This window comes from Crocuta crocuta, unplaced genomic scaffold (assembly GCF_008692635.1).
Source record: "Crocuta crocuta isolate KB4526 unplaced genomic scaffold, BGI_CrCroc_1.0 scaffold53, whole genome shotgun sequence".
NCBI lineage: Eukaryota > Metazoa > Chordata > Mammalia > Carnivora > Hyaenidae > Crocuta > Crocuta crocuta.
In genome coordinates this window covers 1,006,092-1,029,838 of record NW_027529432.1, presented here as the reverse complement: position 1 = coordinate 1,029,838, position 23,747 = coordinate 1,006,092, and the positions used below count along the sequence as shown (strand labels likewise).

The 23,747-nt window shown below is 42.4% G+C and overlaps 2 protein-coding genes across 3 annotated transcripts in view; one reads left to right on the top strand and one right to left on the bottom strand.

Moving 5' to 3' along the window:
- ZFTA (zinc finger translocation associated) overlaps positions 1-2,912 on the top strand; it is an 11,422-nt gene extending 8,510 nt beyond the window's left edge. Inside the window, exons 8-11 of the mRNA XM_077759578.1 lie at positions 75-483; positions 586-742; positions 1,622-1,785; positions 2,845-2,912. Coding sequence (XP_077615704.1) covers positions 75-483; positions 586-742; positions 1,622-1,785; positions 2,845-2,912 — 798 coding nt within the window. The remainder of the gene's footprint in view (positions 1-74; positions 484-585; positions 743-1,621; positions 1,786-2,844) is intronic.
- A 441-nt stretch (positions 2,913-3,353) lies between these two features.
- The window catches only part of RTN3 (reticulon 3), a 59,824-nt gene continuing 39,430 nt past the window's right edge, over positions 3,354-23,747 (bottom strand). For both annotated transcript variants that reach the window (XM_077759693.1, XM_077759691.1), the window contains exons 2-7: positions 11,196-11,403; positions 9,212-9,350; positions 8,717-8,786; positions 7,680-7,726; positions 6,797-6,855; positions 3,354-5,354 (exon numbers count right to left, since the gene is read on the bottom strand). In XM_077759693.1, coding sequence (XP_077615819.1) covers positions 5,309-5,354; positions 6,797-6,855; positions 7,680-7,726; positions 8,717-8,786; positions 9,212-9,350; positions 11,196-11,403 — 569 coding nt within the window. In that variant the 3' untranslated portion in view covers positions 3,354-5,308. The remainder of the gene's footprint in view (positions 5,355-6,796; positions 6,856-7,679; positions 7,727-8,716; positions 8,787-9,211; positions 9,351-11,195; positions 11,404-23,747) is intronic.

Here is a 23,747-nt window from a genome sequence, read left to right as displayed (position 1 = left end):
GGGCCGGGACACCCTGCTTCCCGCGGCCCTGACCGCCGCAGCTGCCCCCCGCTGGCCGGGCCGGGCGGAGATAGGAATTGGGTGGGGTCCCCGGCTTCCGCTCGGTGCCCAGGAGCGCCCCCCGGGGCCGGCNCTCCACGTTTCCCAAAAGGCCACCTTGGCCTCCGAGCGTGTGCACGTTGGGTTTCCAGCCCCAGCCCCGCGATGGGCCGGGGTGGGGGTGCCGACTGTCAGTATTAGGGCCCCAAGGCTTGGGGGAGGGCAGGAAGGCCGCGCAGGCGCCGTCCCGGGCTGGGGCCCAGTTCCCCGAAGCGTTGCACGCGGAGAGGCACGGCCTCCGGGGTCAAGGGCGGCTGCCAAGGTCCAGGGGCCTCATTGGTATTCGCGGCCGCGCGGAGGCCGGGACTGCGGACGAGGGCTTCCAGCGGAGGGCGGGGCGGCGGTGCTCGGGAGCCCCCTCCCNCGCTCCCGGGCCCCGATCTTGTAAAGGGATTAGCACTTTTCTCCTTGGCTCCTCTCCTGCTCCTAAGGCCTCCGTTTTCCCCTAAACTCCGTCAGGCACTCCTGCTCTCTCGTCCCCGACAGTCCGAACCCGGGGCACTGGAGGTCCCGGCAGTTGGCGTTCTATTCCCGTCCCTCCCTGTCCCCCTTTGTACACGGTGGACGTGCCACCCATTCTCAGCACCCAAGGGCCTGGGGCCGGGCCTCGGCCTTCCTCTAACCCGCGGCAGCGCCGGGTCCGGTGGGGCCGGGAAGGGGCCCCGCGATCTCCCAGGCAGGTCCGAGTGGGATGTGTAGATTCATTCTCCTGTGGAGAACAGGTGGCCCCGAGATCAGGCCCTTTTTGCTCTTTGTATTTTATTTTGAAACTGTATTTAATGCTTTTATATGAAAGGGGGAGGGGCGGGGAGAGAGCTGTCCCAGTCACCCTTATGTGCAAATGTCTTATTTATTATACGTGTATCAGAGATAAGCTGTGAGGTGGTGGAAGGACCTACAGGAAGGAGTGAGGACAGAGGAGGGGCTAAGGGACCCCGAACATCCCACACTAATGTGTGACGCCCCAGGCCTGTCCTCGAGTCTCTGGGCCCCAGCTTCTGCTCTTCACATAGCCAGGCCGGTTCCTTTGGTCTTAAAGCCTGAGAGTGGGAAGGTGAGCGGGCGGACTTGAGGGTTAGGTCTGGAGGTAGAGGGGCCCTGGCGCCCAGGGCCAGAGTCGGCCTCTGTGGCTGGGTGGGTGGCTGGGAAAGCCCAGGGCAAAGAGGAAGCCCTTCCTCATCCCAGCACCCCCAGGCCAGAGCCCAAGGTTCAAGTGCCTCAGGCCCAGTCCCCTTGACTCTTCCTGATTGGGAATTGGCTTTTATACCATGGATTTTATAGCATTTTTATATAATTCAAGATTGTCAAAGTTGGAAAGACCCTGGAGATCAACCAGTACATGCCCCCTTAACCCCTTTCCCGGATAAGGTAGTGAATGAAGTACAGAAACCTAAATTCTCACACAGCCAGGTGGGAAGAGTATAGAACTAGAATGAAAATCCCGACTCCCAATTCAGTGTTGTTTGCACTACACCACACTGCCTCCCAGTCTCTGTAAATTCGTAGTTTCTTTTCCCATCAGGCCTGCCAAAGGATGGCACGTGCCGGGTGTCGCAAGGCCATTTCACTGCAGCCGTGACCCGGGGATGGCAAAGAGCTGCACGCTTCCCAGGAATGAGCATTCTCCGGGCCGCCACGGGCCTCAGGTCCGGGGTTTGGGCGGCAGCCTTCCATCAGAACCCCTAAGTGGGTCTAACACCTGCCCCATGGCCTCTTCAGTAGGGCAAGGGCTCTGGCATTGTTTTTTGTTGCAGATGCCACCAGCGAGTCAGGAAATCCTGCATGAGCTGCCAGTGGACTGAAAAGTTAATTCCCAGGGTCTCTGAGACAGTATTAAGTGTGAGAACAGGGATCACAGATGGCACCAGGCTGGGCACTGCCATTCTTTTCTTTTCCTTCATGCATGTTGCTTTCAGATCCAGAATGAGTATTTTACCATTTTTACTACTCTGCCTGTTCAAAAACAGTAGGCAAAATTGGGGCGACCTATTCTGGTCACCCAAGCCCGCCGCCGAAGTTCAGGTAAGCCGGGGACCAAGAGCCGGTTTGGAATGGCTTTTTCCTCTTGACAGGGAGAGAGGCCTTAGACAGGAGTGAATGTCTTCACTGAGAGGCAGCCCCAAGCACTTCAGGGGTTCTCAAAGTGTGGCCAGGGGCCCTTAACATCAGCATTGCGTTAGGAACCTCCTAGAAATGCAAATACTAGGGCCCCCATCTCCATGAATCAGAAACTGGGGTGGCACCCAGCCAGTCCTTTCTGATAAGTCCTCCAACGATCATGAAACTGAAGATTGAAGCCCCAGTGATCGAAGGGCCACTGTACTGATTTCGGCTTTGACTGCGGCCATGGCCTCGTGGGCTAGGGGTCAGGGGGGTTAGGTGGGCCTCCTCTCTATGTGCCTCCTCCTTGCCTTGGGAGTCTGACATGAGCAGGTGAGGTTTCTTCATGAAGTTTTTGTTAATGGTATGCTTGCTATTATGGCCAATATGTAAATGTTACTCTGAATCCATATTTATATACCATGTTAGTGACATTACTCGAACATTTGTATGTGTATTTGTGAAGTTGTTTGCATCAGTTATTTTTTAAAAATTTCAGCCTAAGTTTTCTAAGAGGTATGTTGAATAAATTTTTAAAATCCAGCTTAAGGGTCATGGCAGCCTTAGTTTTGGGGGAAGAATAAATCGGAAGTGATACAGTTCTTGCAGCAAAGACCTGCTGTATGTAGTTTCCGCTCTCCGCAGTGACGGACTCCAGCACAGTGGCTGGGATTCACAGGCCGCTTCCCGTCGCGGGCGAGAAACCCTCCTAGGTTGGTGTGAGGCCGAACTGGGACAACAGACCCTCTGGCCCCTTCCACTCCTCATCTTCCTCCCAAGGCCACCTCTCAGAGGGTCTCTGTGATCTTTCAGAAACCAAACGCACAGCTTTGCTCTACTATGGAAATTCTGCAGCCTTGGGAACCATGACCAGTATCAACTAGTAGTCGCTTCTGAAAGCCTCAAAAGCGGAGTGGGGCCGGGGGCCGGTGGGGGCCTGGTTCTTACTCTACCCAAACTGTGTATAAAGAATAAAGTTAGCAGAACGACACCAGTCACTGTGGTTTTTTTTTTTTCCATTTTTTTTTTTATTAATACCACATCAATTTGCAGTTTTACAGGAACGAAGATTCAAGTTCCGTAGGTGCTACTGTATTTTTATGTTGCACGCACATACACGCACACAGTTTCATTAGTAATAGTTCACCTATGGGTTTTTCTTTAAAAAAAAAAAAAAAAAAGAAAATTCCTGTGTGGCACAAAGATCTGTCCAATCACCTAAACACAGCAGTAACAAAACAGAGGATCTAGGTGTGGGGGCTTCCAGTGCAGAAAAGGGTCCTTTGGAGGGGAAGCCCAAAAAGCTGATCAGTGCACTGACTTCCTGGGAGGGCATAAGGTAGGATGCAGAGAACATGTTTCCGACTCCGACATGAACTCAGCTTAAAAATTCAAAAGGAAAGAGGGCTGAGAAAATAGGAAAATGGAGTAAGGCAAGGGTACCTTTTACCCATCTAAATGCTGAAGTAACTTCTCTAAAACAGTAGAAAGAAAATTTCCACTACCTTCTACAGAGTTGCACTGCTTTGGGACCATCAAACACGAGCCCTTACTTTAAAGTCACCAGCGCACATTCCCTCATGACTAGGAGTTTACAACCTGAAGGAATTCAGATGACTTTTCTTCCAAGCTGACTGAATTTTCACGTTGGAAGGGGACAAAGACACAGATCGGTCTCAACAGGAATCAGATTCCTGATCGCCCTCCCTCTGACGTCGGTCTGGGTTGTTCTGTTAGCTTCCAATTGTGCATGGAGCCCGGCAGCACAAGCTGGCCCTGCACGGTGGCCCTGACCTACAGCTTCGGGGAAAGCGCTCTCCAAAGGAGCACCCTGGGCCACGCAGGGGCGCGATACAACATTTAAGGCGCCTGAAGACGCAGGAGCCCTCAAACAGTAACGCACACCTGCGAGCAGGCCTCAAAGTCAAAGCTCCCTGTGAACCACAGAACGCACTTCCTTACACTGCCCTGCGGCCCCTCCACCACACACAAGCCCCTCTCAAGCCAGCTTGGCTTTGGTGCTTAGGGTAAGATGAGGAGCACAGGTTAAGGATGTAGCGCGGGAAGGAGGAAGCTGCAGAGAAAAGATAAAAGCAAAAAAGGCCCTTTGTTTCTGTATTCACCTCTTGAGAATGTTTCCCCCCCATGGACTGAGATAGGATTACAATAACTCAACACCTGAGGAGCCCACATGCAGATTATTTTTTTTCTCTAACAAGTTTACAGCAGTGTACAGCAGTTACAGACATTTATTTCATAATAAGAAAAGTACAACCATATTTATTAAACTCGAGGTGAGGTGGGCAGGGAGGAGGGAGGAAAGCACATTCAGGAATGAGTTCTCAAACTAAAGCTCAGAACTGGTGCCCACCACAAACGACACAGACACCACCCTCCCAAACGGCGGGAGCTTTCCTCTCTAGGGATGAGCGGGAGAGCGAGGGCCGTCACAGCCCCACTTTCGGGTTCCATTCTTGGTTACCAGACGGCATTCTGGGAATCGGGAATGCGCACTATCACCTACAGGTTATTCATAGACTTGAAAGTTCTATCATTACTTGAGGAAGAGGAATGTCAGGAGCAGCTGCTCACATTGTGGGGCAGGAAGACGGGGTCAGAGAGCTGCCAAAGACCCGGGGGAAGGAATCCCACTCTTGTCCCCAGATAATTTCCTCGTAAGTTAATCATTATTTCTTAACTTAAAAATAAGGGTAAAACCCTGACGGGAAGTTGCGTAAGACTAGTCCTTGAAAGCTGGATAGCAGAATCCGAGCAGTGCTTTGTCTTTTATTTCTCCTTGACCTCCAACCTCTCCCCTTTCAAGCTCCAAGTAAAAGCCCCACCACCATTAAGGTACTGATTTATCCTATTAGATTCTTTCTTTATTCTTTTGGGTCCTAAGATATCAGTTCTTTTTTTTAGTCCAACAATTCTTGTGCTTGATACGGAGGGTAAAGGGAAAGGAGGGAAGAAAACACCAAATTAAGAAAAAGAAGCTTGGAATGCAGGCTCGAGCTGACACTGAGCACGTTCCTTCATAGTACAAGTAATAACCTTATAACTATTAAGTGGTGTTTTAGTAATTGTTGCATTTCTGGTTTCCATGTACTTATTCTGCCTTTTTCTTTGCGATTCCAGGGAGTTTTGCTTGTATCCTATTGAAGAAGAAAAAAAAAAAAAAAGAAGAAGAAGAAGAAGGTGAAAACCCAGACTTCGGTTCTAGGCTTTTACTTTAACAGTGATACTGGAAGACAGTCCTGACCTTGCTGGAGCGCTGTGAAAACACCCTCCCATCTCCAGCAGGCTTACTCTGGATGAAAAGAGGCAGGGCGGAGGCTGGTGTGGGATGAGCTGAGGGGTCCACCCCCTCCTCCCTGCTACGGTGCGTGCGGGCTCCCCATTCTCTTTCACCACGTGTGCCTCCCGGCACCCTCACGGTGGGGGGTGGGGGGGCTAGAGAGGAGAGTAAGGGGCGTCGGGGCGTACTGCCTGCTATGTTCTCCACACCAGCGGTGCAAGAGCCTGTTTCTCTGGGAGTGCTAGGTTACCCACTGGTGCCCCAAAGGAACCGGAGTCAAGGGTCAGGGTGACATATAAAAAGACAACGGGAGCAGGCGACAGTTCCCAGCCCGTCACCGGACACCAAAGCTACCCTGTATTTTGTGCACTAAGGTTGCCCATCACTCAGGTCATTCACACACCTCTCAACCAATGTCAAAGCCACGCCAGCAGGGACTACCCAAGACATCAGGTTTCAAAGCTATGCTATCACCATCTTTCCCAGTGAGGAGTAAACAGCAACAGATACGTATTTGTGCTAACTGTCCTTGCCTGGTTTTAACTCCAATGTATACCTACAAAAGCGAAAGAGCAAGTAAAGACCCTGGCATCAAGCTCGAGCTGTGTGCGTGTAGTTGCTTTCCACATATCAAAACTGGAAAAAGCACTAAAATCTGGGGTGTGAAAGGGACTGGGGGTGGGGGTGGGTGGAGCACAAAAGAGATTTAACTGCTTTTGAGGTTTTGTTTCTTAAATATCTGAATACGGAAAAATATTAACAATTTAATTAAAAGTTCCTAAGTGTTTACTGTTAAGTAATTAAAAAAACCTCCAAAACCCCCCAAATGGTTCCTTGATAGAGGGAGATATTTTATTACTAATTGATATTAATATTAAATTGGTTTAAAAAATAGAGAAAACAGAGGGGTTTGGTAGTTTTAGAAAAGAGGTAGCTTAGCGCCTTGAGTCATTTATTTAGTAAAACTCTTTTATTTCTGAAAAGAAAGGGAAGAGTTTGGCTTAAAATTGAAACGTGTGAAAACAGATGCATGTGCGCTGGGAGCCACAAACACTTAAAGGCCAATTCTAAAACGCAGAGGTTCTAATTCCATCGGTCCTTTTTAGTCTAAGACACAAAGGATTTTTTTTTTTTAAGAAGCAGATGAAATAAGTTCTAGTAAAATAAAACTATCAACCAACATTTTTTCTTCAGGGTGAAAATTACTTTCTTTGAGTCAGTTATTTTACAGAGGAGGCTAAAATTAACTGGGGAAAAACACACATGTCATGATAAAATGTGGAACTTAAGCGTACTTACTTTTCAACAATTGACTTGGTCTGATCGCGGGCGATGCCAACATAGTGATCGATCTGGGTCTTTAAGGAAGGAAAGAGACTCAGTTACGGCAACACACAGATTAACAATTTTCCTGAAGGTAATGTTCTGTTGTCCAGTTTAATCATTTTTTAAAAATAGTACTGCATATTCTGGGAAATGAAAATAATGCCCCGTTAACAAATATTTTAAAAACTTAAGGTTTCGGAATTTAAATTATGCCACAAACACCTCATACTCTGTTGGAAGTAAAAATCACTCATTTCTTCCGCGAAGGTCTTACTTGCTAGCTGTTTCCTTTGGAGACACTGGAGAATAAAGCATTTTTCTGAATACTAGCAATTGTCTAATCTGTGCTCGGTAATCACTAATGTGTTGTGGCTCCCACGTAAGACTAATCCATTTAATACCAAAAGGTATAAATAATGGATCACTTGACCTACAAAGAATAACCTTCTCGCATCCAGCAAGGCTCTGCATACGCCATTCCACAATGCAAACATCTTTTCACACCAACGGGATTCCCATTATAGCCTTGATAGTTTAAATTTCTTTTCAGATACCAGCTTTTATTTATTTAAGCACTTTTTCAACTTAGTAATGCATCCACATGATAAAAACTTAAAAGACACAGCGAGGCACAAAAAGAAGTCTCCTTCCTACCAACTTTTCTCTCCTGAACATTCAGTTTTTCTTGGTATAGGAAACCACTATTACCAATTTTTTATAGGCTCTTGACTTATAAAATTAGACTGGAGAAATAGTTAGAAAACGGTTGCCCCAAACTTGCAATGCCTAAAACATGAACTGAAACTAGTCATAATCAACAGGCTTATCTGATTCAAAACAGAAGACACTTGTTTACCTTGTACTTCTCATAGACAATTGGAACACTGAAAATGAGTAGTTCAGCTGTAAGAGAATCACAGGACATGGCAGGTATAAATGTGAGGCAGTCAAAAACACCCAAGACTCAAGTAACACACACCATTTTTCTTCATGAAATATAGGGAAATATAAACTTTCAATCTATAGGTACACAGGCTGCCTTCTTTGTATTACAAATAATTTCCAAATTATGAAAAGGATTTCTCCTTTAAAAATATGTTNGAGAGAGAGAGAGAGAGAGAGAGAGAGAGAGAATCCCAAGTAGGCTCTGCGCTGACACGGGGCTTGACCTCATGAACCATGATATCATAACCTGAGTGGAAATCAAGGGTCAGACACTTAACCGACTGAGCCACTCAGGTGCCCTGAAAATGATTTCTCTAAGATCCCCATATTTAACCCAACTGTAGACAACTCTCCTTTACTTCTAGCTGTTTTGATACTTCTTTACGGTTAGGCCCTTCCAATAAACCCATGGCCAACAAACATAGGTTCTTCCAACATCCAGTTCAAGGTTTATGGATGTTAAAGGCTGGGCCATGTGGGAAGAGTGGAGACATGCTTTGCTCCTGCTTCCACCAATCACAGATGACCCCTGAACACTGTGGGTTCCACCAATCACAGATGACCCCTGAACACTGTGGGTTCCACCAATCACAGATGACCCCTGAACACTGTGGGGATTAGGAGCACTGACAGACACCCTGTGCAGTTGAGAGTCTGCACACAACTGCTGATCCCTTGCCCCCAACTTGACTAACAGCCTACTGTGGGCCAGAAGCATTTCTGAGAACACAGTCAATGAACATATTTTGTATGTTATATGCATTATATACTGTATTCTTACAACAAAAGTAAGCGTTAGTCAGAAAATCGTTAAGAGAAAATACATTTACCACAACGCACTGCAAAAATTCTACGGATAAGTGTTATGACCCATGCAGTTCAGATCTGTGTTGTTCAAGGGCTAACCGTACTTCCGAGAGCACGGAGACATTTTCCTTGTCACCTTACCAAGAATCAGAAGGGTGATTCCATTGAAAACGGCACCGACATAGGTCATCAGCCACATGAAGACCGCCAGCTGTGAATGCCAACATCAGAGAGTTAAGTGGGAATAAGCATAACGCAAAATTTAGGTTAACTGATGCCATTCTCCTCTTGACAATGAAGTCTGCATAAATTTAGTGATGTATGTCATCAATAACTTCAAAATGAAGGTTACCTCCCCTGCACCATTCATCTGAAGGAGGCATGAGACCATTCTGTGTTCTCTTAAGCTCAGACTCTAACTGTATTTCTGTCAATGACATTCTCCTTGTTCTAAAATTCTTCAGGTGCAGAAGGCCATTGACTCCTATCCCCGTTTCACTCCTACCCCAATGTGGGAGAGAAGCAGACATGTATTTTTGTGTGTGAGGAACCCCTATTTACTGTTGTTCCTCGGAACTATAACCTAGTCCCTGGTTTTTCTCAGCCTCACCGCCAAAAGCTGTAGGAACAACTAACCTTCAAGGAGTCAACCAAGTCTTCCACCAGAAAGAGACGAATAATGAGCTTCAGGGCCCTGTTGATGTGCACCATGGCAGCATTCACGTAATTATGGAAAGCTTCTGAGGACAGAGTAATGTCTACATCCAGGTAGGCTCTTCCAGAAGAAGAAACAATAGTCATACATTTGACAAGGAAGATCTCTTTCTGTTAGCAGAGCAGTTCTTTACAGCATGATATTCCCCCAAGGGCAATTGTGAAAATCTGTAGGGACACTTTTTGCTGTCATGGGGTGGGGAGAGGGCACCACTGTCCCTCAGTGGGCAGAAGCAGAGATGCCAGAGGTCTGCAAAGTGTGGGATGTTCTCACACAATAAAGGGCAGTCCTATGCCCTGCATAACTTTTATTGCCTCAAAGGATATTTGGGAAGGTATGAACCCATTTATAATTATCAAAAGCCCAGAACATTAAAAACAGGGTATTGTCCCCACAGTTTTAACATATCCTGAATATTTTCACACTGAATTTTGTTCATGCTAAACTTCCCTGAGATGCTTTTCACTATTTTGAAAAATCACCTCTGTATTGGAGATTATACACCTAACTCCAAGTATCTGATGTCTGTATTTATTTTGTGTGTGTGTAGTCACGTCCAAGCAGTTAAATATTAACTAGAATATGTATGATTTTTATTATAAATGGGCTTTTATCTTCTTTCTTTATAATCAGAGTCTACTTTTGAGATTCTGTTTGTAGATATCTATGAATTTCACTTCAAAATGATAAAGAGGCATTATAAAACATTTGTCAACAAAAAGGAAGATGGAGATACTGAGTTTGATAGGGTTGACAACTACAGAAAAAGACAGGAAGACCTGGGTCTGCTCCCAGATGCACTACAGAACTGAGATGTAACCGTGTGCTCCTGACCTGTTCATTCACGCAGTACCTACTGAGTGCCGACTGAGTATCAGACCCTCTGCTGTGTGCTGGGCATATGAGGAAAGGGAAGACTGCTTTTGCCTTAAAGAGCCTACAGTCTTGGGAAAACAAAAAGGAACAGGCATGCTTACTTTCCGTATTTAAGAAAATATTTACTACCAAATATAAAAATTACAAAAATTTGATGTTGTAATTCATACAGCTTAGCAGTACACACTTTATAATCCACAACAGTGTCATGCAGAAGAGGAAACCCGAGCTAAGACAGCTGAGCTTGTGGCAAAACAATAAAACGTATTCACTCACTGAACACCTACTGATTTATTAAAAGTAATTTGGAATAACTTTTTTAATGCCACATACAGTTTAAACTGTCTGTTCTATTTTCACCAAGAGAAAATAAAAGGACCAGAGCTGCAGTCCTGAGAGGTCATAGAAGAGGTTCTTTCCCTGTAAGAAACGGGTTTTGAAAAAAACCCAACATTTGCAAATGTTAAAAATGTTTACGGCCTACGATTTTCAAGAGGAAAAGTGGAGGGAAACATTTGTTTAAGTCACAGCACAGTGAGGAAAGCTAGCAAGTGGATTCTAGAAATGCATGACCTACTGACTTCATCAGGACCTGCTCTTGGTATAAAGAAAACTAAAGGAGAATTAAGAAGGAAATCAGTAATAAAACTAAAAGCAAACGTATCAAATTCTGGTATCGCCAAGAGTGCAGACTCAATACCTGGCTTTGAAAGCTGTTTTAAGATTTAACTATGTGGAAGCTTAAATGTGTCCTTGGGAACCCATGTGACTGAGTGCTGTCATGGAGGCCCTGTTCTCCCTGCTCTGCTCAGGAATTCAGACACTTCTTTGGCCTTAAAGTGTGAGTTTGTCAAAAAGCTCTTGGCCACTTTTTAAGTGACAAGGTTTTTAGTTGATAGTTCATACAAGCGACCAGCTGCATTAGGCCCTATAAATTCTTGATGATGTCAGGTCTGACTTGTTGACCTACCGGCCTCAGCAACCCCCCTCCCTAAGCTGTAACGCGTTACTTGTGATACTTCAACTCACTTGAATGGATGGCCCTCTTCTGATTTCTGTACAGCTTGGATGACAGACTTGTAGACCCTGAAGCTGATGGTGACAGAGAGAAGAGCCAGGATGAGGTAAGAAACCACACTGATGACACTGAAAGCCGCCAGCGAGAGCAGCATGATCAGCGTAGTGCCAAAGACAAACCCAGTCTTCTTCACATCTCGCCAGAAAATCAGATCGTGCACTGCCAAAAGAAAGGGGACACAGGTTACATGTGGCCACATGGCCAGCACTGCTCTTCGGCTGTGTCCTGCATACCCGAGAAGCAACACACCAGCATGCCATTACGGGTGCACCCTCCGTAAGAGAACCTGATACATGAAAATCAAATGCTATCAGAAATGAGGATTCACACTGCAAAAGGTTCTTGTGGTTTCTGGACAGGTTCATAAAAACTTAGAAACTTATTTTTTTAGGGATGGCCACACTGGGGTAAAGTGTCATTTTCTTTAAGTGTTTCAGCAGAAAGGATGTACAGCAAGTGTGATAAAGTATTGATAACTGTTGAATAAATTAAGCAATCTGTGACGATATAGTATAGTTTGGTCACTATAAAACCAAAGCTAATGTGTAAATTGGGCCAGGCCAGAAAGAGTGATGGATAAAAACAAACCAATCTATTAGCGTTAGTTACAATAACATATACCAGTCTCTGTTAATCTGAAGAGATCTCAGGAAGGATTATGATAGGCAGGGGACCATACCATTATCTAAACCACAATACCTCTGGGGGCACCTGAGTGGCTCAGTCGGTTAAGCATCTGACTTTTGCTCAGGTTGTGATCTCACGGTTTGTGGGTTCGAGCCCCACGTAGGCTCTGCGCTGTCAGCCCAGAGCCTGGAGCCTGCTCTTGATTCTGTGTCTCGCTCTCTTTCTGCCCCTCTCCCACTCATGCTCTGTCTTGCTCTCAAAAATAAACATTAAAACAAAACAAAACCAAACCACAATACCTCTGAAAATGAATGGGGCCACTATTAATAACTGTTAGGAAATAGGTATAAACCAAGACTGTCTTAGGCAAGTGGGTCTTATGGTAGGGGACATCCAAACAGGAAAAATTTAAGTTCTGCTACTTACAGACACCTCAAAAAATGTATGTAAAAGTTGCCAGCAATTATCTCCCATTTAGCAATGACACTATATTTGAATGTCAACCGTGAAGGTTAATTTCAACACTAATGGCCCTATTGCAGGGTTCTTCTATTTATAAAGAAAAGCAAGGGCTCTGGAATTGGAGACAGGAGTTTAGAGTCTTGGTACTTTTTGGCTATATGGTCTTAACTGACCTTTCTAAACCTTTTTTTCTTTTGTAAAACAAAGAAAGTAATATCTATTTCCTAGTGTTGTTTTAAGGACTATATAAGGGTAATGCAGTAGAATGCTTAGCACTGTAAATGGCATACAATAAACACTCAAATTTTAACTACAATCAAAGTACGGTAGGCCTGGAAGACTGTGATTGAGGGTAAAATGAACTTGAATCTGTTCAAGTGGGCCCCTTGGCACCTAGTTCTTCCCCATATTCAGCCACAATACTCTCCTCTGAAGCCTAACCTTGCTAGAGCCAAAGGAACCTAACTTGAAACATTCACACTAAAGACATGCTGACTGTACAGAAGTAATCTCTGGTTCAAAGATTCCAGTCAAGGGATGTGACACTAGGAGAAGTAAGAGGGGCTATGACTCCTGATGGGAAGTGGAGAGTCCCAGCTAGTGACATTGCAAAGGAGAGTTGGGACACAAGTCAGGCACCTGATTGGACAGAAAAGCTGAACAGAGTGCTGCCTTCTTATGAGAGCAAATACTAAGCCGGTTCCTAGTCAGTGTCCGAGTACACACGTCACAGTTCCTAAGTCCACAAGTACAGTTTCCACTCAGAATGTTTAGGAATGGAACAAACAGATACCATGTGCCACTTGGTGTAATGCACGGAGGACACAACATCACTTCTATGCTTTTACCGAAAACACAGAACTTCAATCCAGTAAGAAAGCAGCAGACAAACTCAGACTGAGAAATTTACAACATGGATGGATTTAGAGGGTACATCAAGTGAAGTCAGACAGAAAAGGGCAAATACCATATGATTTAGCTCATACGTGGAATTTAATAAACAAAAGAAATGAACAAAGAAAAAAGAGACAAACAAAACCAGACTCTTAGAAACAGAAAACGAACTGGTGGTTGCCAGAGGGGAGGTGGGTGGGGAATGGGGGAAACAGGTGACAGGGATTAAGAGTACTCTTATTGTGATGAGCACTGAGTAACGTGTAGAATTGCTGAATCATATTGTACACCTGAAATTCATGGAACATTGTATGTTAATTATACTTTAATAAAAAATAAGAAAATAGAGTAAGGCGAGTTCATGAAGCATAAATCTAAATGTGATCAAAGACTGAACACTAGATAAAGGGATAAAAGTAGCTACAAAGGACATCACTGGGACAACAGACAAATCGTGAATGCGGACTATATAACTGATAAAAGTACAGGTGACCCTTGAACAACACATGTTTTAACTGCATGGGTCACTTACATGTGGATTTTTCCCCAATACAGTATAGTATTTGTAAATATATTTTTTCTTCCTTTTGATTTTCTTAATAACATTTTCTTTTCTCTGGCTCATTATAAGAAATCAATATATGTAACACACAAAATATGTGTTAATTGACTGTGGAGTTATTGGTAAGGCTTCCAGTCAATAGTATGCTATTAGTAGTTAAGTTTTTGGAGAGTCAAAAGTTATATGCGAATTTTCAACTACGTGGAGGTCAGAGTCCGTTACTGTGAGGTTCAAGGGTTAACGATACTATATCAATGTTAAATTTCCTAAATTTGATTAAGTGTACTGCGGCTATGTAAAACAACATTCCTGCTCAAAAAACACCACCACCACCACCACCACCACCATACACTCCAAAGTCAGGGTGTAAAGGGACAGGATGTTTGCAACCAGCTCTCCTATGGAGAGAGGGGCACAGTTATAAAGCAAAAGTAGGCAAATGTTAACAACTGGTGAACTAGAGTGCAGGTTATATGGGAGTTTTCTGTACTACACGTGCAAATTCTTTAAGTTTCAAATGTTTGAAAGAAAAACAGAAAGAGAAAAAAGAAAGAAAAGCTTACAGGATAAGACTGGGGCCCAGAGATTAAAAGACTTGGATGCATCAGAGAAGGAAAGAGGGGTAATGACATTAGCTTATATGCAAACCTAGATGAGCAAAAGCCACCCTGTCCTCATGAACCTTACTGCCGTCTACTGGAAAAGTGTCATAAGAAATATTCAAACGTACCATGATAACACATGTGAATGGTGCCCCCTAGAGGTGTGCAGTATATAATGCGCACAATAGTATAGAAGGCCCTGGGCTGGGTCTTAAAAATCAATGGCAGAATTATGGTGTGGTCTAGAAAGGGGACACACTGATTAAAGGTGGGGGATAACAGAGGAAAAGTCAGCAAAACCTGGTTAGTACCTCAAACCTGTCTGGGATGCTCTTCCTCCACAACTCCATGTGACTTGCTCCTTCACCTCATTTGGGTCCTGGTTCATGGGCTACTTCCCCCAGAAAGCACATCCTACCTAACATCCCCTTCCTTTAATCATGCTCCATATCTCCTTATTCTGCTTTTTTTCAGAGTGCAGATCACTTTACTTACAGTAGCTTTTCAGATCTGTTACTGAATGCTTAAAACATAGGCTAAGCTAATAACCACAGTTTGCATTTGTTTCCTGATAATCTCTCTCAGTCTATGAGAGGCCCAGTTCCTGCACCTAGATCTTATCAAGTACAGTGGACATGGATTGTGAGGATACAATACTAACGACAGGAACCTGGCACGGTCTGGAAACGCTGTCCTCTGATCCTCAAGGAAGAGTTAGGAGGATGAAACACGCAAGGACAAAGGGAAGAAATGACGCAGCTGCCAAAAGTTTAAAATGGTGAAGCCCCTGGATTGGGTTTCAGTGTTCTCTGTGTAACCAGGAAGGCACCAAGAGGCTGCAATGGTTTAGTTCCATAAAATGTTTTGTTTTTTTTTTCTCTCTCCTACTTTCATTCATTTGCTCTTACTACCTTCAGTATAGAACTTTTTAAAGCTGGAAATTTCTGGGGCACCTGGGTGGCTCAGTTGGTTAAGTGTCTGACTCTTGGTTTCAGCCCAGGTCATGATCTCATGGTTTCATGAGTTTGAGGCCCTCGTCAGGCTCTGTGCTGGCAGAGCAGAGTCTGCTTGGGATTCTCCCTCTTTCTCTGCCCCTCCCTCACTTGCACTGTCTCAAATAAGTAGACTTAAAAAAAAAAAAAAAGCAGGGAATTCATTTTTTGAAAATTTATTTTTTAAATTTATATCCAATTTAGTGAGCATATAGTGCAGCAATGATTTCAGGAGTAGATTCCTTAATGCCCCTTACCCATTTAGGGAATTCCTTATTTTTAATGAGTTCTTTTCCTTCCTTTCCTATTCCTCTCTTTTCTCAACAAGCTTTAATTAAGTGCCCACTATGTGCCAGGCAAGTACTAGGAACTGGAAATATAATACAGCGGTGAACACAGCAAACAAGATCCTTACTTACTTTCCGGGGGGGAGGAGAGGCACGAATAACAAACAAGGTAAGTGTCACTTATACCAGAGGCCCATAAGGATATGAATCCTTTGTGCCACGATGAGAAGAATGGTGTACACACAAGCATGACTGAAGCTAGTGGTCAGGAGAAGCCTCTCTGAGGGCTGACAGGAAAGGTGAGATATAAAAAATGAGAAGGAGCTGGCCACGGAAAAAGCCAGGGTGTGACAAGGCTGGAGAGACTGTCAGGGGCTAGATCATGAAGTACTTTCATAGAGCAAGGTAAGGAGCATGGAGTTTAACTTCAAGTGAAATGAAGGTCCAGCAGGGGTATAACAAGATATACTGTATTATAAGAAGAGGAACACTTTTTCCGTATAGAAAATGGATTGGGGAGGGCAAAAGTGCAGGCAGAGAGACTCCCTAGAAGGCTAATGCAGAAGTTTAAATGCAAGACGGTGGTCATTTAGATTAGAATGGGGGCAGCCAGGATGGAGAGGAGTAGACAGATATGAGCTATAGTTTGGAGCTAGAACAGGAAGAACCTGGTGACAGACAGGATGTGGGAGATGACACTGGGAAGAAATATGGATGACACATAGGTTTGGGGTCTGAACAAATGGATGGCTGTAGTGTTATTTAGTGAGGTGAGGAAGAGCAGAGTGCAGAGCATGTTAATCTGGGTATACATGTTTACAGATATCCGTTATTTAAAAAGGCAGTTAGATTCACCAGCGTGCAACACACAGGGTTAAGTCTGAGCTAGGGACAAATCTGGGAGTGACTAGCACACAAATAATATTTAAAAGTTATGAAAAGGGATGAGGTTACCTCATATGGATAGGGAAGAAGGCCCAGGTCTTAGTTCTACAGTACTCCAGTATTTCACAATACTGAATACTGAATAAAACTAGAGGAGCTAGGGAAAGGGACCAGAGGCAATAACCAGGAAGGCAGGGGAGGACTGGGAGAGTATGGAATCACAGAAATGGAGAGAGGAGTACTTTGAGGAGGAGGTGTGGAAACTGGCTAATTCTGCCAAGCCTGAATAAGGAAAAAAGTAACCCTGGACTTGGCAACACGGGGATAACTGGTGACCTGATGAAAGCTGAAAGCTGATGAGGGAGTGGCAGAGGAAGTAGTGGTGAGGTGTGGAGGCAGAGTGAGAGGAAATGTCTACGAAGTTTGGCTGTGAAGGGGAGTAGGGCATTTGGAGCCAAGGGACAGTTTAAAGATGGGACTCACTAAAACATGCTTATATGCAGACACAAGCAGAAAGAGGTTGAAGATGGGGGGCAGAAGAAGTGAAGTTCAGGAGAAGGGAGGGATAGCAATCCAGAACCCAGGTGAAGGGACGGATCCTTGTCAGAACCACACAGTTAAGAAGATGAGGAGAGATACAGGCTTATCCATAGACATGAAGATTGTAAGAAGAGGGATTTCTTTCTGAATGCTTCGTTTCTAAATAAAAAAGGTGCTTAAGTCATCAGCTGAGGTGGGGGCAAGGTGGTGAAGAAGGTCTACTGAGAAAGAAAAAGATAAATAGTTGTTTCAGAAAAGTGAGAAACTGTCTTAAAACTCTTAAAAGAAAACAGGAGTTAAAGAGGTGATGGAAATTAAGGAATGCGCTTGTGATGCACACAGGGTGATATATAAACTGTTGAGTCACTATTTTGTACACCGGAAACTAATATAACAATGTATGTTAACTAGAATTAAGATAAAAAACTAATTTTTTATATCTATAGAACATTTACATAGACATTTATAGACTACTCCACACAACCAACAGAAGAATATACATTCATTTCAAGTACATGTGGAACATTCACCAAGATAAATCAAAAGATAAAAAAAAAAACCAGGAGTAAATCTTTGTCATCTTGGGTTAGGCAATGATTTCTCAACCAAAAGCACAAGTGACAAAAGAAAAAAAACAGATAAACTGGGACTATATCAAAATTAAAAACCTTTGTGCTATAAATAATACCAAGAAAGTGGCAAGAAAACTCACAAAATGAGAGAAAGAATATATTTGCAAATTATGTATCTGATAAGGTATTTGTGTCCAGAATATGGTAGGAATAAAGAATTATAACTCAATAATTAAAAAATAGCCCAAGAGAAAAATAAACGAAGGATCTGAATAGACATTACTCTAAAGACATACAAATGGCCAATAAGCATATAAAAAGATGCTACACACATTATTAGTCATTAGGGAAATACAAATCAAAACCACAATGAACCCACTAAGACAACTATAATAAAGAATACAGTAACAAATATTGGCAAGGATGTGGAGAAACTGGAACCTTCATACATTCCTAGTGGGAATGAAGAATGGCACAGCCACTTTGGAAAACAGTTTGGCGGTTCCTCAAAAAATTAAACATAGGAGTCATTATATGACCCAACAATTCCACTCTTAGGCAAATGCTCAAGAGAAATAAAAACATATGACAACACAAAAATTTGTGTACACCAATATTTATAGAAACATTATTCATAATAGCCCCAAAGTGGAGACAATCCAAATGTCCATCAACTGATGAACGGATGAATAAAATGCAATACATACCCATACAATGTAATTACGTGGCAATAAAAAGAAGTGAAGTTCTTAGTGCTGCAACCTGCTACGAATTGACTCAAACTTGAAAACAGGCTAAGTGAAAGGCGCCAATTACAAGAGAGCATATATTGCATGATTCCACTTACGTAACACATCCAGTATAAGCAAATCTAGAGAGACAGACAGTAGATTAGTTGTTTAGGGCTGTGGTGTGGTGGTGGTGGTGGGTGATGGGAAACAAATGCTAAGGAGTATGTGGTTTCTTTCTTGTAGGGGGGACTAAAATGTTCTAAAATTGGATAGTGATGATAAAAAAATTTAGTTGTACACTTTTTTTTAAAGGTTTTATTTATTTCTGAGAGAGGAGAGAGAGAGGCAGTGTGAGCAGGGGAGGGTCAGAGAGAGAGGGAGGTACAGAATCCGAAGACAGTCTCCAGGCTCTGAGCTAGCTGTCAGCATAGAGCCCGACACGGGGCTCGAACCCATGAACCATGAGATCATGACCTGAGCTGAAGTCGGACGCTTTACCGACTGAGCCACCCAGGCGCCCCAGCTGTACACTTTTTTTTAATTAAAAATTCTAAAAAAATTTTAATGGTTTTTATATTTGAGAGAGACAGTGTGTGAGCGGGGGAGAGGCAGAGAGAGACTGAGACAGGATGTGAAGCAGGCTCCAGGCTCAGAGCTGCCAACACAGAGCCCGATGGAGGGCTCATACCCACGAACCATGAGATCATGACCTGAGCCGAAGTCAGATGCTTAACTGAGTAAGCCACCCAAGTGGCCCTAGTTGTGCCCTTTAAATGGATAGACTGTAGTATTGGAAATATACCTCATGAAGGGTGTTTAAAAAATAGACAAATTCATGATATAGTTTAGGATTTCAGCACCCCTTTCTCAATAATTGGTAGAACAAGTAGACAGAAAATCAATAAAAACACAGAAGACTTAAACACTATTAACCAATTTGACCTTCTTGACATTTATAGAACACTCCACACAACAAGAGCAGAATATATACTCTTTTCAAGTACATGTGGAACATTCACCAAGATAAACCAAATCCTGGGGCACGAAACAGTTCCAATACCTTTTAAAGGGTTCAAGTCACTTTTGTTTTCTGAGTATAAGGTAGTTATATTAGAAATAGTAACAAAAGATACTGGGAAAGGAAGATACTGGGGAAACTCCAATATTTGTAAACTAAACACACTTCTAAACAACCCATGAATCAAAGAAGAAATCAACAGGGAAATTAGAAAGTATTCTGAACTGAATGAAAATCAAAGCCTGTGTTCTCCAACTAAAGTAATACATAGTATAAAAATGCCTATGTTAGAAAAGAAAGATGACGAATCAGTGACCTCAGGTATAGTCTTAAAAAACTAGAAAAAGAACAACCTGAACCCCAAACAGAAGGAAAGAACAAAAATAAGAACAGACATCAATTAAATAGGTAACAGAAAAACAACAGACAAAATTAATGAAAGCAAAGACCTCGAGAATATCAATAAAACTAGATAAATAGTTATTTATTTATATATTTATAACTATAATAATAGTTATAAAACTAGATAAATAAAAATAGAGATAAAACTCTATCTAGAGTGATCAAGAAAAGGTGAAAGGGAGTGCCTGGGTGGCTCAGTCAGTTGAGTGTCTGACTCTTGATTTCGGGTCAAGTCATGATCTCAGGGTTCATGGGATTGGGCCTACATGGGGCTCTGCACTGTCATGTCAGCATGGAGCCTGCTGAGAATTCTCTCTCTGCCTTGTGCGTGTGCTGTCTCTTAAAATGAATACACTTAAAAAAAAAAAAAATAGGTGAAAGAGTACAAAAACTGCCAGTATCAAGAATGAGAGGTGACATCACTACAGATTCTACAGACATTAAAAGGATAATAAAGGAATATTATGAACGGCATGCCAATAAATTAGATAATTTAGATAAAGTAGACAAATTCTTCCAAAGACACAAACTACCAAAGCTCACTCAGAAAATAAACTGACTATGGAGCGCCTGGGTGGCTCAGTCGGTTAAGCGTCTGACTTCGGCTCAAGNAATAATTTAATAAAAAAAGAAAGTAAACTGACTAGTTCTATACCTACTAAAAAAGTAAAACATAAATAAATAAAATGCTTCCCACACAGAAAATTCCAGGTTCAGATAGCATCACTGGGGAATTCTGCCAAACATTATCAAGAAATAATACGAATTCTACACAAATTCTTCCAGAAAGATGAGAAGGTAATGTTTTCCAACGCATTTTATAAGGCCAGCACTATCTGGACTCCAAAACTATACAAAGACATTACAAGAAAACTACAGAGCAATACTGCTCCTGGGCAAAGATGAAAAAATTTCTTAACACAATTTTAGGAAATCAAACCCAACAATATATAAAAAGAACACACTATGACCAAGTGGAATTTATCACAAACATGCAAGATTGGTTAACATTCATAATCATTCAATATAATTCACCATATTGATAAACTAAAACTAAAAAAGAATTCCATATGATCATTTCAAAAGATACAGAAAAGGCATTTAAGAAAATCCAATATCTGGGGCGCCTGGTGTCTTAGTCAGTTGGGTGGCCGACTTCAGCTCAGGTCATGATCTCAGAGCTTGTGGGTTCAAGCCCCGCGTCAGGATCTGTGCTGACAGCCTGGAGCCTGCTTCAGATTCTATCTCATCTCCCTCTCTCAAAAAATAAACACTAAAAAAAAAAAAAGAAAAAAGAAAAGAAAATCCAATATCCTCTCTGATAAAACCCTTCACTAGGTTTCAACAACCTTTCAAGTAGTAGCAAACTACTGTGTTATAGGGAATTTCCTCAATTTGATAAAGGGAATCTATAAGAAACCTAGAGCTAACATACTTAATAAGAAGAAGAAAGAATGTTCTCACTTCTTCTATTGAACATTGTATTAAAGGTTCTAGCCAGTATAGTAAGTCAAGAAAAAGAAATAAAAGGCATTCAAATCAGAAAAGAAGTAAAACTATTATTCACAGATGGCATGATCGCCTAATAGAAAATTTGATGCAAAATGCTCTACCACTGAGCTATACCCGGACAAATCTGACAAAAGATGTATTAAGACCCATATACTGAAATATTTAACATTGTTGAGAGAAACTAATAAAGACCTAAATTAATGGAAAGTGATACTGTTTTCATGGGTTAAAAGACTTGAAATTGCTAAGTGTTCATTGTCCTCAAGTTTATCTATATCTCAATGTAATTCAAATCAAAATTCTAGAAAGTGTTTTTGTAGATGTGGACAAAGTGATACTAAAATTCCTATGGAAATTCAAAGGACCCAGAAAAGCCAAACTGACTATGTAAAAGAGCACAGAGCCCGACACAGGGCTTGAACCCACGAACCGTGAGATCATGACCTGAGCCAAAGTTGGATGCTTAACCGACTGAGCCACCTAGGCGCCTCAGGAAAGATTTCTTACATATAACAATAAACATCTGATATGTAATAGAAAAAAATTGATAAATAGTACTTCATCAAAATTAAAATTTTCTGCTTTTTCTTTTAAAATTTATTTATTTATTTATTTATTTAGAGAGAGAGCGTGTGCAGGAGAGGGCAGAAAGAAAGGGAGGAGAGGGCAGAAAGAAAGGGAGAGAGAATCCCAAGCAGGCTCTGTGCTATTAGTACGAAGCACGATGTGGGACTAAATCTCACGAACTGGGAGATCATGACCTGAGCTAAAATCAAGAGTTGGACGCTTAACTGAGTCATCCAGGCGCCCCCCCCTTTTTTTTAAATTTATTCTGCTCTTTTTGAAAGACACTGTTAAAAGAATAAAAGCCACAAACTAGAAAGTATTTGCAAAAAATGTATTTGGCTTGTATCTAAACAACTTGCATCCAGAATCTGTACATATAAATCTTCTCAAAAACAAGCGAAACAATAAAAACTCGTAAAAAATATGAACAGATCTTTCGTCAAAGAAGATGAATGGATGGCAAGTAAATACATGAAACAATGCTTAGCACCATTAATCATTAGGGAAATGCAAATTAAAACTACAATGAGATTCCACTAAGCACCTGATGGAATGTCTACCCAAGACAGAGATCGGGAAACAGGACTCACTCCTCCTCCTCCCTCATTCCCTACATTCAAACACCAATGCCTGACAAGATCTACCTTCTTGAATCTATCCACAGTAGAATAAGATCTTAACTGAGAGCCAACAGACTAACAAAGTGCCACTTTAGTCCTTTATCTTACAGAGACAGAATCAAGCTTTGGCTGGCCTTTTCTGAAAGTCCTAAAGAGTAGTGACCTAAGCTAGTTTAATGGGTACTGGAAAAATGAAAGCCAAAAGTTCTTGAGAGTGCAAAGTTACTGTTTCCTTACTTTTCGGGTTATGAATTTAGTATCACAATACCTAACATTTCTTTTCATTTGAAAAATTCTTAATTCTTTCTAGTTGTCTCTACTTCAAAGTCTTGTGCTATATGAATTATGTTTTATTTTGATACATAATATTTCAATACATAATACAACCTCTTCTTAAATGTTATGTTTTTATCTAAAGCTTTTTAAAACTAATTTATTCTTCTGTATGAGACAAAGCGTTATGCATGCACATGCATGAACAGGGTAGGGACAGAGAAAGAGAGAGAGAATGCCAAGCAGGCTCACAATGTCAGCACAGAGCCTGACACGGGGCTCGAACTCAGGAACCGTGAGATCATGACCTGAGCCAAAATCAAGAATCACTTAACCAACTGAGCCACCCAGGTGTCTCAATACAACCTCTTTTTATAACTTCACTGGTCAGTTTTCCTAATTATTTTACTAATGGCAGCTGAAGCATTTGACAACGAATGCCTGAATTCATCAAGGGTGTTTATATTTGGGTAGAATTATGAGTGATTCCTTCAGCTTTCCAAATATTCTATAATGTGACCATATTATTTTATTTTAAAAACTTAAAAGGATAGGAGCTCCTGGGGGGCTCAGTCAGCTGAGCATCTGACTTCGGCTCTGGTCACGACTGCACAGTTCAGGAGTTCGGGCCCTGCGTCAGACTCTGTGCTGAGAGCTCAGAGCCTGGAGCCTGCTCTGGATTCTGTGTCTCCCTCTCTCTCTGCCCCTCTCCCACTTGTGCTCTGTCTCTCTTAAAAATAAATTAAAAAAAAACCCCACAAAACTAAAAAGGAGGTCTATTGCCTGCCCATATTAAGGACACCAGCTGCAGTACTCTCCTTACACCAAAAGAGGGCGCTAATACACACGATGATTAGTTCAAGGCTAAGGAAGAAGAAACTGGTACCTGTCTATCCAAGTGAGAAGAGCAAATCTTGTTGAATCCCTAATGATTTTTTATTACTGAATTTGGGGAAA